The 15957-nt window shown below is 43.8% G+C and overlaps 1 protein-coding gene across 7 annotated transcripts in view; it reads right to left on the bottom strand.

Moving 5' to 3' along the window:
• The window catches only part of BCAS3 (BCAS3 microtubule associated cell migration factor), a 298303-nt gene that overhangs the window by 174659 nt on the left and 107687 nt on the right, over positions 1-15957 (bottom strand). For all 7 annotated transcript variants that reach the window (XR_009489142.1, XM_059865710.1, XM_059865709.1 and 4 more), the window contains exons 18-21: positions 15619-15784; positions 14409-14509; positions 3432-3532; positions 208-404 (exon numbers count right to left, since the gene is read on the bottom strand). Coding sequence is in view for 6 of the 7 variants with exons in the window: in XM_059865710.1 (XP_059721693.1) it covers positions 208-404; positions 3432-3532; positions 14409-14509; positions 15619-15784 (565 nt within the window). In the remaining variant the exon portion in view is untranslated. The remainder of the gene's footprint in view (positions 1-207; positions 405-3431; positions 3533-14408; positions 14510-15618; positions 15785-15957) is intronic.

Genomic DNA, 15957 nt, shown 5'->3' on the forward strand with positions numbered 1-15957 from the left:
AGACTCTGTGCTGTCTTTGCCTGCCACGTGCCCAAGAAGGGACAGCAAAAGGAATCTGAGCTGCTTGGCCTGCACGGATTTTTCTCACTGGTGCATCCCGCACTCTGTCACTCTTCCAAGACCTTCCTCTGGACAAGCCTGACAAAACCTGTGACCCATCCTACACACAACAAGTGTCAGACAGCTGGGAACTGGTTTTATTTTCACCTGAGGCTGTTGAGATCGAGATCATCAGTGTCAAAGTCCAGGAGAGGCTGGGGGGTGTCGCTGGGCCCGTGCGACTGCAGCACGGAGGAGCTGGAGGAGATGACGGTGGTTTGGCCCGAGGGGTGGATGGTTTTGAACTGGAACTGAGGGCCCATCCACAGGCGTCGGTGAGGCCCCGTGTGAGTCACAATTTCCACCTGTGGGAAGGGATATGGGCAGGGATTAACACAGAGCTGCAGCTCCAGGTCATGAGGGGTTCCTTTGGTGTGCTGGACTCCTGGAATCCCGCTGTTCTCAAGTGAGAAGGGTGCTCTGAGCCAGGGTATTTGGAGGAATGTTTAACAAAGCAAAATTGGGGATGTCTTTGCTGGAGAATGATGATTCAGCCAAAGCCAAGAGCTTCCTGCAGAGACTTGAGAGCTCATGAACCACCAGCCTCAGGACACTGAACTCCAGTTCTTAAATTGTTCTAAGATCAAAGCTTCATCCTGGCCACCACTTCACCTGATCCTGTTCTTTCCTCCCCTTGCCATGATGAAATACACCCCAAAACTCAAATGCTGTGACTGACAGGGAACACATTTCTGCCTGAATCTGCATGGAGCAGAGAGAGGAACCAAGGGCCCACATCCCCCAGACATCCCCAAGCAGGGGAGGGAAGCACTTCCAGAAAGCTCCTTCCAGCTTTGTTACAGCTGCTTTGTGAAAGTTCACAACTTCAACTGCTTCCCATGGATACAGTGAGAGCTGGACTGCAAAGCACAGCTCCTAATTCCTGCTGGCACATGTGAGGAGAGGCTGGCATGGAGCATCCTGTGGGAAGCTCAGGATCCATAACCCAGAGCCATGGGGAGAGTGCTGGGATGAGCCCAGGTCATGCTCAGCACAGGAACACAACCAAGGATGTGCCACACACAGACACATCCATTTAACCAAAATTCTGACAATTTGACAGAAGCAGGATGTTTGTGATCAGGAAAACTGTAAATAAAAGGGTGAACAAAGCATGCAACTTCTGTAATCAAGAGAATAGAGTCATTAAGGCTGGAAAGATCATGCAATACAAGACTAAAAATCAAATAGAGCTTTTAAAGATCAGAAAGGGAATGATAAAATGAAATTATTAAGCTCTGGTGAACTCATACTTTTAGAACAGAAAAAAGACTATGAAGTACCTATCAGTTCCTACTAAAGCAACAATCAGTTTCACAGCAGAAATGCAAATTAGCAGGGAGTTCATGAAAACAGATTTTTGTATAGGTACACAGATGTATGCTAGTAGTGATTCTCCATCTTTAAGGAGCAATTTGAAACCCTGGCTGATGTCAGTTCTCTGCTCATGTCAGACAACAAGAACAGCCCAGGCAGCTCTATTTCCATCTTTGCATTTAGCTCAGCCTAACTCAGCTTGGCTGCAGCCCTTTCTGAGGCAAGTAGCTTTTATGCAGCAGCGTAAATTAGGCCACAGATAAAGTAATCTGTGTATTTTAAGCTTGAAACCATCAGTGTCACAGAGCCGAGAGGTAAACAGATGCCTCTGCAATTTTACTGAGGCTAGGGCCAGATGTTCCTATTCACTCTCCTGTTGTGTGCAGGACAAACATATTGTATCTACTTCCCACTGACAGCACACATTACCCACTGTTCCAATTGAAAAGTTGAAGTGAAGGGCGGTGTTTTTTCACTGCTTGCTGTTGCTGTTGATAACAACACTTTAATTTTGAAAAACATCCTTGCACTTTAGGCTTAATCTGAAGTGGCTTGCTCGGGGAGCGCCGGCGTCGCCGTGCTCCGAGGGCTCTCACCACTCCTGCTCTCAGCAGGAATTAAACATTCCAGGAGCATCCTCAGAATTATCCCTGCTCTTTGACATCACCTGGGGTTTTTATTTCCCTTTATAAATTTATTTACTCTTCTAGAGGGATGGATGTGGTGAGGTTCAAGCAGTCTAAGTTCTGTTAACATCTTGTATCTTCCAAGAATTAGGAATAAACAAACAGCCATAATGTAGGCTTGCCATAATCTCTTTTTCCCTGAGGTTTCACCAGAACAGTAAAACAAGGAAATACCTCCAAACAGTCCTGGAGAGGTGGAAAACTACGGGTGAAATCTGCTCCCAATGAGCTCAGAGATAAAATTCCTGTTGACTGCCCTGATTGAGAAGTTTCGTCATCTTTGTGCTCTGAGAAATCAGACACAGCACAAACAAATGAGACACCTCAACGTGCAGCCCCATCTGAAACCTCAGACAGGTAAATGAATTCACATGACTGGGTTCCCCACTGAATGCTCCTCCTGGACAGGTCCATGTGGAAACCTAACCTCTCATTTCAGGAAAGAGCTGTGTATGATTTATTCACCAGTGGGAGAAGCAAATCCCATCCATAAATATTTCATATTTATGCCATACACCCCAGCAACACATTTAATGCATCACTCCCATAACAACATTGTTCTTAAACCAGAGGAAACCCACCTAATTTGTCAGGCTGAATTCCATGGATCAGGTACCTTGTAATTGCTTTGGCAAATCCAGAGCATCTGTAAATTTTATTTATTTATTTAACTCTAACCTCTCATTTCTAACAGGAACTAATTCTCAGTGTATTATTCATGACCTACATTCTTACACTGAGGTTCTGAGCCAAATGGTCAAGTATCTACTGAGTTCTTATAGAGCAGCTTCATTGACTGAGACAAAGCAAGATTGGATAACAAGACAAAGATTAGACCTAAAGATATAAAAATCCTCCACCAAGCATGATCGTTTTAAAGCAATACAGCGTTTCTATCTGGCCAGAAGTCACAGCAATTCTCAGTAGGAAATGATAACCAGGGAAGGAAGGAAGTGAACCAGCAACTGCCCATTTTTCTGGTCAAAGGAAGGTCACCACCCAAAAGGCAGCACCATTCTGCCACCTTCCTTCCTCCCTGCCCAAAAAGGACCCTGCCTCAGACAAAGGGAGGCAGGTCACTCGCTGCTGCCAGCTGAAATTTCCCACTTCATGCTGGGCTTCCCAGGGATGTGAGTGTGTCAGGAATGCTGGGGCTTTGTCTGCCTTGGGACCATCAGATCCATACCCACACCCAGCACTGGAGCCAGTTTCACACCCAGCAATACCCTGGCTGCTGGAAGGTTACTTCCCACTCGGAGGAAAGTTGGGAATTTTGCTTCCAGAGGCTCCCACTGCTGTTCTGCTGAGCTGGAAGCCCCCAGAGCCTACCTGGGACAGCCACTCCTCATCCTCCTGCCCGCTGTGGTCGGAGGCCAGGCTGTCGTAGGACTCGTGCCTGGTGATGGGCCCAGGGCTCCCTGGAGGCACCACTGAAAGAAACCCACAAAACACAACATCAGACTTACTGCTAAATGCTTTATTTAAAAAAACCAAAAAGCTTTTAACTAAGTTAATGGCACAGCAATGTATGTTTTCCTGAGGATTCACAGTGCAATCTGAAAATGGAATCACAGCACCCACTTCTCTTCCTTGAAGTTTGTACTTGAAACCAAAGAACAAACCACAATTTTGACCCCTTTTGCTGCTGCCCTCCTGTTCCCACATCTCCTGGCTCCCTACTCTGAATCCTCCTGCCTGTTTCAGAGAGCACAGCTGATCAACTGCAGGCTTTCCTGTTACTGAACTCCCAAACAAACTTCATGGCTCCAGCAGATGGTTTTGCTTTCAAACCAACAGGAACTTTATGGACTGATCTGAATTTTTTTTTTTTTTTTTTTTGTTCTTTCTATCCCAGGGGCAACTACCAGAGCTGTCAAGATTAGGGAAGCTGCAAAACCACAGCCCAGGGAGCAGCATCCCCCCTGCCTGCTCGCTGCATTTCTCCCTTGGGAAATACTTTTACATTTTACTGGAGATTCAAGATGGCTTTACAGTGAGAAAGAAATTTGAAAAAACAACTGAAAAGCTGAACAAATGATTCGTTTTGGTGCTGCCCTGGAAGCCTTTCCCTGAGGAGTCCCAGGTCTTGTGTTTCCACGCAGCTTCCGAGAGCAGCATTAACTCTTTCCACCCAGGAGTGATGAAATACTGAATTCCATGGAAAAGCTCTGCCTGAGAGTTCACCAGCAGGGCAGCAGTGATAAAGCCTCAGCTGAGGTCAGCCCTCAGTCATTTATTTGGCTGTTTAATAAAGCTGCACCACACCTATCACAAAGCAGTTTGGAGGGGCTGGTTGGGATGGGGGATCCCCACTCCCACCATTCCCAGTGGGAATGGGAGAAGTGACCTTATCAGACAAGTGATCCTGGCTGGAGATCTGCCATCCCTGAGCTGCTTGTTACACACGTTCATATGGACATATTTTTCCAAGTTGAAAATGCCCTTGGAACTGTAGGAACAAACACAGTGTAGAAATGCAAAGCTCCCTTTCCTCTTTCCCCCCTTTCTGGGCACACACCTCTCACATCAGTACCAAGTTCCAAGATGAGATTAATTTAACCCTGGAAGGACACTTCCAGGAATTTGAACTCAGGAGTAATCTTTTACCTTCCACCTTAATTCCTTGAAAATCTGAATTCACACTGGAAATTACAACAGACTCTCACCCATCAGTGAGGTTATTCTGATGCTGCAACACAGAGTATTTTAAATTTCTAAAGAATTTCCCAACCATGCAGGATAACAAATAATAAAATTCCAATTCTTGCAAAGCTTTGTAGCAAAATGTTTTTTACCAGCTCTCCTGTAATTTCTCTTTATTGGGAAAAGAAACAAATGGAGCAGACCCAGAGCAGGAGCAAGAAATCCCTGGCTGCACAGAGATATTTTACTGCAATTGCAGGTGGTTTGTACCTTCCTAAAAGAACCAATTCAATGCTAATTTTACACATCAAATATCAGACTGCAACTGAGTTTCTTTAACCTAGAAATACAAACTGAAAAAGTACAAAATATAAGTGCTTACTAAAAATCTAAAGTGAGAATTCAAACACAACTTCTGTCTGACAGTATGACAGGACATGAGTTCCTACAGTCTGCTTATTAAATCAGTCCAAAAATGAGCATTCAAGGGCACTTCTGAAAAACTGGATTGATACCTACAGCAAAACTCAGAGTTTTGCCATCAATATTTGGCAAGGGGCAAAAAGGATCCTTGAGCTGCTCAAAAGTAATAATGGCACCTTCCCTCTCTGTCCTCCTTCAAGGCTCCTTTCCCTGCACTGACAGGACTGATGTCACCTTGATATTGAAGGAAGATTGTACCTGGAAAATCCACACTGCAAATGAAGTTATTTGTGTGACAATTGTTAGTGCCAGGAAAGCTGCACAGAAGGGACTGTGAGACACAAGTGTCAACACAAGCCAAAGCAAAGGCTGAAATACAGCAGAGCTGATATTCCTCTGGAATTCCAGGACCTGACTCACACAGTTCCATGAATAAGTATGAAAAACCCCCCTCACTGTTTAAAAACTTCTCCTTGCTATTTACTGACAAGTAGAGAAAACAAACAATTTGTATTAATCTCAAATAATTTGCATAGACATTCCTGGCACGTGAGCAAGACCTAGATAAAAACACATTGGAGGAATATTGGAATTAACACACAGTGGGTTTGTTCATGGACAGGCTAATTATACAATAAATACCTAAAGCTAAGACAAATCTTCCTTCAAGGATTATAAATTATCATCTTTCAGCAGCATAAAAGTGTTGGAACAAAGAACCACTACAGTTCAATTGTAGTCTGTGCACTTATGGCTTTAATTTGGGAACAATAAATCATTAGTTTGACTTAGTTTTGTGTACTTCTTGAACCAAAAGGTTTTAATTTTCTCATTTATAGAAATAAGCTTTGCACAATTCAATTTAATTGAGAGTTATATATGAAATTCCCAATGTGCTTTTCTCCAAGGGCTGCATGTTTGTCCAAATTAAGAGCAAACAAAGGCATTTGAGCACCACAAAGCCTGTTTGTTTGGTGCTGCCTGCCGTGCACATGCCTGCAGACACCCAGAGAGATTGCCTTTTCCATCTCCACAATTATAATTTAATATAATTAACGTTAATAACGTCAAATACGTTTCTAAAGTGCAATAGGAACAGGTCAATGTACTCCTTACTAACCCCTCCAGTCTCCAGTGATGTCTGTGGTGAACAGGTACACAGGATAAAAATTATATCCCTTGTTTTCATAAGAACCCCACCCTAACACCTGATTTTGATGCTTTTTCTCTGGTTCCTCAGTTACATCCAGGTAATGTAGAGACCTGAGGTAATCCCATGATTGTCAACAAACTTCAGGGTCCTTGTGCTGGAAAATTCAGCTCCACTATTTGAATTATTTCCTTCATGACTTCGTTCCACAGCATCACCAGCAGAATGTGATGGTTCTGGTTCAGGTCTCCATGGAACCACTCCAAATTCACCACATCCACCTTTCTTCCCTGTGGCTGATGTGATCTCAGCTCTGTCAGGGGTGGTTGTGGTGTCCCACACTTGTGTAGCTCACGTCCAGCACATGCTTTGTGGGTTTGTGTCAGAGCTGGTGCTCTGTGCCTCTGGCTCTACCTCTGCTCAAGTGTGACAACAAAGCAAAGGCCAGGATTTCATTTTGGGCAGACCACTCACAGCCATGTTAACAATAAACTGTTTGTAGGCTGGAGATATGCTCCATGTAATTTTTCTTGTGGCTGCACGTTACTAAACAAAGTTCTGGTTTTAATGCAGTTTTCAGCTTGTAAACTCCCACAGGAGCATGGCACGCAGATTAAAATTTCCTCTTTTACCCAAAACTACTCCCTGCTCATTTTTTTCCTGTTAGGACTTTCTGAGATTCTCATATGCATAAATATAGTAAAATTAAGCCAAAAAGGGGCTATAAAGCAGGAGTTTAGCCAGACTGACAGCAATTCCACACCACCAATTGATTAGAGCTGGATTCATTCATTATTTGTGTACTGTCCAGAGTTTATTTGGTGCTTTATGGACCATCCACTCTCTGTATTAGCACTTTAATAAAGACATAGGTAGGTCTGTAATTAGGAAATTAATTCTTAGATTTTTTTTAATGACTGCTTTACTTGCTCCTTGCTCACACTGGCCTGGATTTTTTTCCCCAAGGAAGACTGGTAAACATTCCCTGTGCCTAATTTCAGCTTCCATCTCCAAAGTTCCCTTAGGAGGCCAGCCTAGTACAATGCAATTCTAAATCTGTGCAGAGCTAGAACCTGATATTATTCACAGGATGGAGAACCTTAAAGCTGCTCAACACTCAGACTGTGAGCAGACAATCAGTTCGGCACCACAACAGAACAAACATATTCTTTTCTGAGTTAAAGAATAATTTCAACTGCACGAAGCCACGGTGAAATCCATCTGATGGCCATCTTTAAAGAATTACAGAAGAGGTAACCATTTCTATAATTCACCGACTTCAAAAGTATGTTTGACATTATTGTCGGGAAAATTATGTTAACCATGGATTACTGTTACAATCAAAGTATGTAGTGAGAAGTCAAGAGGCTTAGTAGTAAATTTTCAAAGCGGAGCGTGGGGATTTACCCGTTTGACTCCCATTAACGGCAATGGGAGGCGCGCGGCAAAGTCCCCGCACGCCGCTTTGAAAACTGACCCCTGCGTGCTCACGGACCCTGCTCTAAGGACTTCCAGATGACCATGCAAGAGGAGGAAAGAACCATTTCAGCATGTGCCCTTGTTCATTACTGTTGTTTGTACACATCTGAAAGTGTTTGAGTGGCTGTGCCAGCGCCGCTTCCAGCTCAGTGCGTTAGGGCGGGCGAGCTGGGGCTGAGCTGGGGAAGCCACGCACGGGCCCGGGGGTGTCCCTGCAGCACAACCTCAACAGGCACATTCCCAGCAGCCAAGGCACCTTGCAGAGCTCATTGTCATCTCTATTATTTCACAACTATTTCATAAGAATGTATCGTGAGTTACTCCACTGCTCACTCAAAGATTTCCCTATTTACCCCAATCCCTCAGTGCTCAGCCAGAAATTAAATTTGCTTCCTTTGACACTCAGTCCTGGTTCTTGCAGGGAGCAGAAAGTGCAGGCTACAGTTCTAGGGAAATGTAGTTTTCCCTAAAAAAACCACCATGAACTCCATTTCATTAGAAACACCCTTTCTGGAAGAGGAAGGGGAGGCAGATTAACCTGCAATCTGTCACGCCTCCAAGTGTGAGAAGCAAACTTGAAAATTCCATTTTCACCATTTGTGACTCTTTCCAGGAAACCCCAAACACATTCTGTATGAGAAATACCTGCTTGGAATCAGTTTTCTCCAGGAATACTGTGACCATAGGTTTGTTTTTTTTTTTAAATATATATATATACACACCTACATATAATTCAGTAGTAACACAATAAAGTAGAATTTCATGAAAATGATTCACTGACTTGAGGCAACATTGGGTAGAAAGAATAAAGTGGCAAAGTGGGAATCTAGAAGATGGATTCCTGGCCCTCTGATTTTGCAGTTTTAAGCCTGGAACACTCAACTGACCCAAGCTGGTGGCAAGGCCCTCACCTGTGGCACTGGGTACAGCTGAAGGGCAGGAGTGTGGGCACCATTCCCATGACCAGCACAGGGAAATGAGGCAGGTGGAAATGTTCACCCATATCCCATGGCTTGTTCCAGCTCCTCTCCACAGCAGCTCAGGTGAACTCAGGTGAAACTCCCCCACTCCAGGGCAAGGTCAGAGCTGGGTTTGGATAGGGATGGACTCCAGAAATGGGCTATGTTCAACTGGCCAAGTGCAGAACCAGTAAAGCCCAGCAGAGATGCTGGAATGGAGCAGCTGAAACTGCCCCAAGCTCCTGCCTGAGCGTGGCCCTGCCACAGAGCCAGAGCAGAAAGAGGCTTTGAACACCTCGTAACCACACAGCAGAGTAATTGTTGTTACTGCACAGGCTCTGCTTTTGATCAGTTTTACTGTCTGAAACCCAGCTTGTTGTGACAGACATTGAACATACCCAGAGCAAGAGCAGCTCTGGCCTCCCAGAAATGCTCACAACTCAACACAGAAAGAGATGTATCAGCACCTGCACTCCTCCATCCCAAATCCATGGTTAAAGACACACCCTCAATGCAAGCAGAAAGAAGAGGTACAGCACAAAATGGGATTATCAGTCCAGCTCATTCAGCTGTGAGCAGAGCAGCACCTCACTCTGCTGTGCTCTGAGGAGGGCTGGGGGACCAGAATGTCCAGATTCCTCCTGTGGCACTCCTTGGCTGTCATTCCAGGCAGCACAGCTGGGTTTTCACAGTGTCTATGTTCACAGCACATATTCACAGCTATTTAATACACTCTCCATCTTACCCTCAGACTTTCCACAATACTCACTGGCTCTGTGGATGTAATTTTTATTTCTGTCAATGGAATGTATGAAAGGAACATAAAAAGGAGCCATAAAGAACCACGATGCTGCTTGGAGACAGAAGTCTTGCCCAGGGTGAACAGCTTTCATTAGAGGGAGCAGGAAGTGCAAACATGATGTCAGAGCTAGAGAGATTATCTGTAGAAATGGTGTTATCATTTAACCCAAACAAACAGCAGGGAAAGGCTCACCCCCTCCCTTTGAAGACAATGGACAGTTACTAAATTGGACTTGTAATGAAAGCCATTTTCAGTGAAACACAAGATATGTGCAACAGTTGGTCCAGAAATGAAAATCTGTTGTAACAGCCAAAAGTCAAAGGCAGCTATAAATACAGGCCTTAATCTTTTCAAGAATCCCTTAACGAAGCCTATAAAACTGATTGTATCTTACTCAAGTGCAAATTCTTACTCAGAAAAATGTAACAGCCCTGCAAGTATGACTTGGAGAGCAGTACAGGGACAAGGAAGGAGAATACAGAGGGCTGGTTTGCATGCTCACATCTTGGAATACAAATTACATTGCATCAAGAATAAACAATTAATGAGACAGCAGAAGCCTCAGCTACAGGTCTGAGAGAGAAACAATTTCCAGAAGTGGTCAGAGCGGGATGCAGAAACACTGCATCTTTCCTTTTAACACAACAGAAATGCTCTTTGATTATTTAAAAGCCAATTGCAAAGATCTGTCTTCAAAACCTCCTATTGCAGGTTTAATAGCAAAGAGGTGCAAGTACACTTACCAGCAACACGGGAGTAAAGTACAGACTTTTGTTTTAACAAAATCTATATTTATACGATTACATTTCCTATGGTTGAGGGCAGCTGTAATTAATGGATTTCCCTCCTTCCCCTAATGCAGTCATTTGTCAATTTAAACACAGAATGCCCAATCAATTTTGATGTATTTAGTAAGCAATTTGTCAGAGTACTGCACACCAGTTAATATATTAATTCTTGTCACTGGCCCACTTCTGACAACTGTAGGCCGTGTCCATGAAATTGGTCCTGATGAGCCAAAACTCTTGCCTGGAATGCGAAGGTGCCCTTTGCAGAGCCAGAGGAGAGAAATCAGATCTCAATCCACTCAATATCCTTTGGGGGCAGTTTTTGGTCAGTTTTAGGGCCATGTTAATTGGCCATGTTTCAGATATTGCATCTACTGGGCAATGGAGAAAGGAATTCAGAGTGGAGAGATAAGGAAGAAAGGAAATAAACAGGAAATGAGGACGTCAGACTTTCTGGTGATGCAAAGTTACCTGTTTCCATTACTGGCAATTCCATTATGTGCCATGAAAACTGACTGTGTCAATTCAAACATGCAAAAAACATGTGAAAGGTACAGAAGTCACCCAAAAGAAACAAGGGCTAAGTCAGTCAAATATGCAAAACTTCAGGGCCTGGTAAAAGAGAGGAAAGAAGGAAATAACTCATTTGAAAGAAACCTGAACATAACCAGGATATTGTCATGGACATCTTAACAGCATCCTCAAGAGTTTATACAACCCAAAGCACCTTAATTCCTAAGTAGCAAACAGCAGGAAGAAGGCAGGATTTAAAGAGCAGTTAATGACAAAACTTGGCAATTCTGTGGAGAAAGCTCTAATATTGCAAGTTCCTGTGGACACCAAAACCTTCCTGTGCACACGTGCAATGCCTGGCACAACTCTCCTCCCACTGCCAGGACACTTTAACTGCACCACATGAAGCTATTTATGTTACAGCAAAAACACCTAGGAAGAATAATATGTGACTCAGATTTCCTTGTGTTGTGGTTAGATTTGGAAGTTGCTCAGGACACAGGTGAATAGAGAGGGAATATTAGAGACACAAATAAGGTAGAATATTATGTAATAAATGTGAGGAGTTTAGAGAAATATCTGATACCTAAAATCCAGCACTGAAAACCTGAGGATTGTCATTAATCCAGGGGTTTGTGGGATGGACTCATGGGAATCTGCTCTGTCAGAAGCAGCTCTCAGGACTGGTGATTCTCTCTCTGACCCACTGCAGCATTTGGAGCAGGATCCTGACACTTCCTGCAGGCCAGCAGGTTGTGGAATTTAATGTGCAAGTTCACTCTCAAGCCATGAACTTACAGAAAGCTGCAAATCCCCCACTTGCACTTTCTCACCTGTGCAGCAGCCTGAGCTGTGCTAACGTGCTCAGGTAGACACGAGCTGCACACCCTGATGCAGGTTTCTGCAGCAGATGTCACAGATGACCTCCAAGCAAGGAAACAGCTGTGCTGATCCACTTACAAATACCCTTGGGATAAAGGTCTTGGACACTTGTTGTACAAAACATTTCTTCAAACAATGGTCCCTTGTTCCTTCCTTTCTGGTTGCAAATAAAACTTTCAGATTCTTTAAAAATATTAAAAGCTGAACCATGTGTTGATAACCTCAAGCAGGATTTTTGGAATATTCTCCGTTTAGCACAAGAAGTCACCGGCCTGGTTTATATTTTTCAAAGACTAAGGAAGATTTTGGCCCTGTGTTTTGGCATCAAACCTCTTATTTATGAAAACCTGGCCGTGCAGCCCTCCAAGCAGCCTGCCAGACGTCTCATTGTTCTGCCCGGCTGCTGACAGAGGTACTCTGTGCTAAAAAGCACACTGAGGGTTTTTCAATGACCCAGGGGGCAAAGGTCACTTATTATAAATGGATAATGAGACCTAATGCAATGTTCTGAGTGTGGACAAAGAAAGGGTCTATCCATACCCCCTTGTGACTTGGTCATTCAGGCTTTTATTTCCCCTGCACACTTAATGGAGCCAAACAATCGGCAGAAATGCTATACAGAAAGGGAGAGAAACTGCAGCATTCTACCTCCAGAGACAGCCACAAATAGTGACCCTGAAACGGCGCCACGGCTGCTCTCCACTGACGTGGCAGACAGATGGACCAGCCCCCCTCAGCCCCGGCTGAGCCATTTGCTGGCAATTAGAGCCCCCGAGGAAGCCAGAGCACAGCAAAGCCCGGCTGCAGCTAAAGCCAGCCCAGGTAAGCAGAGCCTGAGCTGGGCTTAGCAGCTCTTTAACAGGTGGCTTTTGTGGGAAGGATGCTTGGACTCCATTGTCGGGGACTTCACTGAGGAGCTTCAGCCTGAATAAATCCAGAAGATAAAAGTTCAAAGACAATCAGACACAAATTTCACTGTTATTGCCATTTGCATTATGTCCTCTAGATACTCTGCTGTCTTTAGTGTTATTATTCAATTATTCTTTCCATTTCACATCCAGCTGAAAGAATTCCTAATATGTGAATTAAAATTTGAGTTAAAAGTCTAATAATTCAAATAACACAAGTTCTTTAATTGGCCATGTTTCAGATATTGCATCTACTGGGCAATGGAGAAAAGAATTCAAAGTGGAGAGATAAGGAAGAAAGGAAATAAACATGAAATGAGGATGTCAGACTTTCTGGTGATGCACAGTTACCTATTTCCATGGCAATTCCATTATGTGCCATGAACACTGACTGTGTCAATTCAAACATGCAAAAAACATGTGAAAGGTACAGAAGTCACCCAAAGGAAACGAAGGATAATTCAATCAAATATGCAAAATCCCTTTAAGTTCATTAATTTGCTGGAATTTAGCTATTACTCAATCTTCTTTCTTTAAAAAAGTTTTCAGTACTAACCCATTTGAAACGTGGATTGTACACATTGTATACTGTACAGTGTAACAGTATTTGAGCAGTAAATAAAATATTAATAAAATCCACAAAAGGAGCCCCATCCATCCCTGGTTTCACTCTGTGGGATACCAGTGAAACAAGGCAGGAATCTACCAAAAAAAAAAAAAAAAATCCTGCCAAAATGCAAATCTAATGATGCTGTGCATTACTAAATACTTTTTCATATTCTTTTGTACCATTTGAGCCTTACCCCAATTTTCTGTGCAGCACAGAAGGAAGAAGACTCAAGCTCTGCAGGTTTCCATAACACTCAGATGCAGCAGATGGACAGGTGGAAGCAGCAGATCCAATCTGGCCCCAGTGTCCCTTTCCCCAGCCCATCCAAAGTGCCTCCTGGCCCACATGGCCACTTGGTGCAGCTGAAGTGTCCCTGTCACACAAAGCTGCCTGCACTGACAACTGTGCACAGCTCTGGTTTCCCCAGGAGAACCTCAACAGATGCCAGGAGCTGCTCCCTTGGGAGACCTCAACTGCTGCAGCACTTTGATCCTAAACAGAACAGAGAGCTGCTCCTCACTGTCAGCACTCCTCTCTCTTTTAAATTGTCAAATAAAAGAGAAATACTCATTTTTCTACAAAACCATTATAAAAATGGGTGAGTTTGTGTATTTATATAATATAGATATATCATATATAGAGAGCTACAGGTGTATGAATGTTTCTGACTGTGCCATGCCATGAAATATTGGCTCTCTGGAATGATGTGGCTGGGCAAGACACAGGCCAAGGCAGGTGGGCAAGCATCCCTGGCAGCAGTGCCAAGGCTCCTGAGGGAGGCAGCTGTCTGAGACTGTGACTGGAAGGAGCCCAGCAACCAGGAGTGCCCAGGGAGAGGGAAATGCAGATGCACTCATTACTGGGTATGGAATTCACAGGAGGAAATGGCTAAAAGCAGGAGAAGGAATGAGGTGAGGAAGCCCTGAAGATTTCATGGGATCTGGTGGGTGACTCTCACAGCCTCACAACTCTGATTCATGGCAAAAATCCCAACACTACATTCACTGCTCCATCCTTACTAACAGAATTACACACAGCCCTGCTGTGGGGTTGAACATCCACTGAAATTGGCTGAAAAATCAACTTGGAAAATCACCCTCTGCTCAAAACGTGCACATGAGACAAGACAAGAAGTTGTCAGCTACTCACAGCCAGCCAGAAGATACTGGTAGTACTGCACAGCATCTGCAGCCAGGAGCAGTGGATGGTTTGCATTAAATGGTGGTTGGAGTTCATTCCACTGAGGAGTTCTGAGGTAAAACACAAGACTATTAATATTTCAGCTAATACAGAGAATGTAAATCAGTGTTTCTGTCATCACATGCAATTATCTATACAAGCTCACAAAATGTTTGTAATTATTTAAATTAGCTTGTTCAAACACTGCAATCCACCACAGCAGTGGAGCAGCAGGGCCAAATAGTGCAGATTGTGAAGCAAAGACAATACTTGGTTGTTGACTGCAGCAGGGATTGCATTAAAAAGCCCAGGAAGGAGGTTTAGATTAAGTTGGTAAATATGTTTAGGACCATTGTATGTCATGCTGACGTTATATAAACACACAAGAGAAACTGGGGAACTTTTTGTTCTGTTAACTACCACTGCTTCCATCCTGTGAAGTCATTGAGCACTTACTGTGAAAATAAAGCTGTGTAAAGTTATGGATTATTGATCCAATTAGAATTTTCAATTCCATTACAACCTACTCATTTCAACAATAATGGTCCCCAAGTCTGTGTTGTAATTTTAATTAGGGTGGGCCATTCCTAAATAGCTTGGGAAATCAAGTATTGATCACTCTAGTCCAGCCATAAGCAGCACTAAGGAATGTAGGAGCCAAGAAAAATCGATAGAAAAATATTTTAAAACGTCAAAAGCACTGACAACACTTTCTCATCAATTTTTCTTTACTTTCTTCCACATGTCAGGAATAATTTCTTCTACTGTCTTTAGAAATGGTACCTTCAGCTGCTCACAGGAAAACTCACAATGCTTCATTGTGGGAACCTTGCTCATGTCTCACAGCAGAATTCTGTACTTCAACACTACCAAAATAATCGTTCCTAGTCCTTATAAAAGAAAATTACAACCTGATCATTTAAAATCACCAATTAATAAGGGTCTCTATTGATTCACAGACATGTTCATGCCTAGCTCCACGTGTAGGGAAGGATTTAGAAGCTCAGTTCCCCTTGAGGCACATGAACAGTGAGAGAAGTGCATGGAAAGCAAGGCTTGAATCTCCCTCCTTCAACAAAAACCTTTAGGAGTCTTCACATGAGTGACAACCACCATGCAGCTCATTCAAAGAGCAAGATGCCAAGCATGAAAGGGAGGAGAAGGCACAGGAATGAGGTACCTAACCAAAGCCCAGCTGGCCCTGGGGCAGGTGACCATCTCCAGGGGGGTGTCGTCGCTGATCTTGGGCGCGGTGCTGAGCGGCCGCGGCTCCAGGACGTGCTCCACCAGGCTCCCGTAGCAGCTGATGATGTACAGGGACTCCACCACAAACTGCTTGGACTGGTCTGGGGGCAGAAAGAGAGAAAATCTCATTGCAGCAGCACAGCAGCAACAGAAAAAGCTTTTGCAGAACTAGCAGGCTCCGTGTTATTTTAAGTCTCTTGCTTGCAGCTAAAAAGGTGAGTTGAAAGTAGCAAAAGGGCTGGAGAGACAAAGAGAAAATTGTACAAAACACACA

Source organism: Haemorhous mexicanus, chromosome 22 (assembly GCF_027477595.1).
Source record: "Haemorhous mexicanus isolate bHaeMex1 chromosome 22, bHaeMex1.pri, whole genome shotgun sequence".
Lineage (NCBI taxonomy): Eukaryota > Metazoa > Chordata > Aves > Passeriformes > Fringillidae > Haemorhous > Haemorhous mexicanus.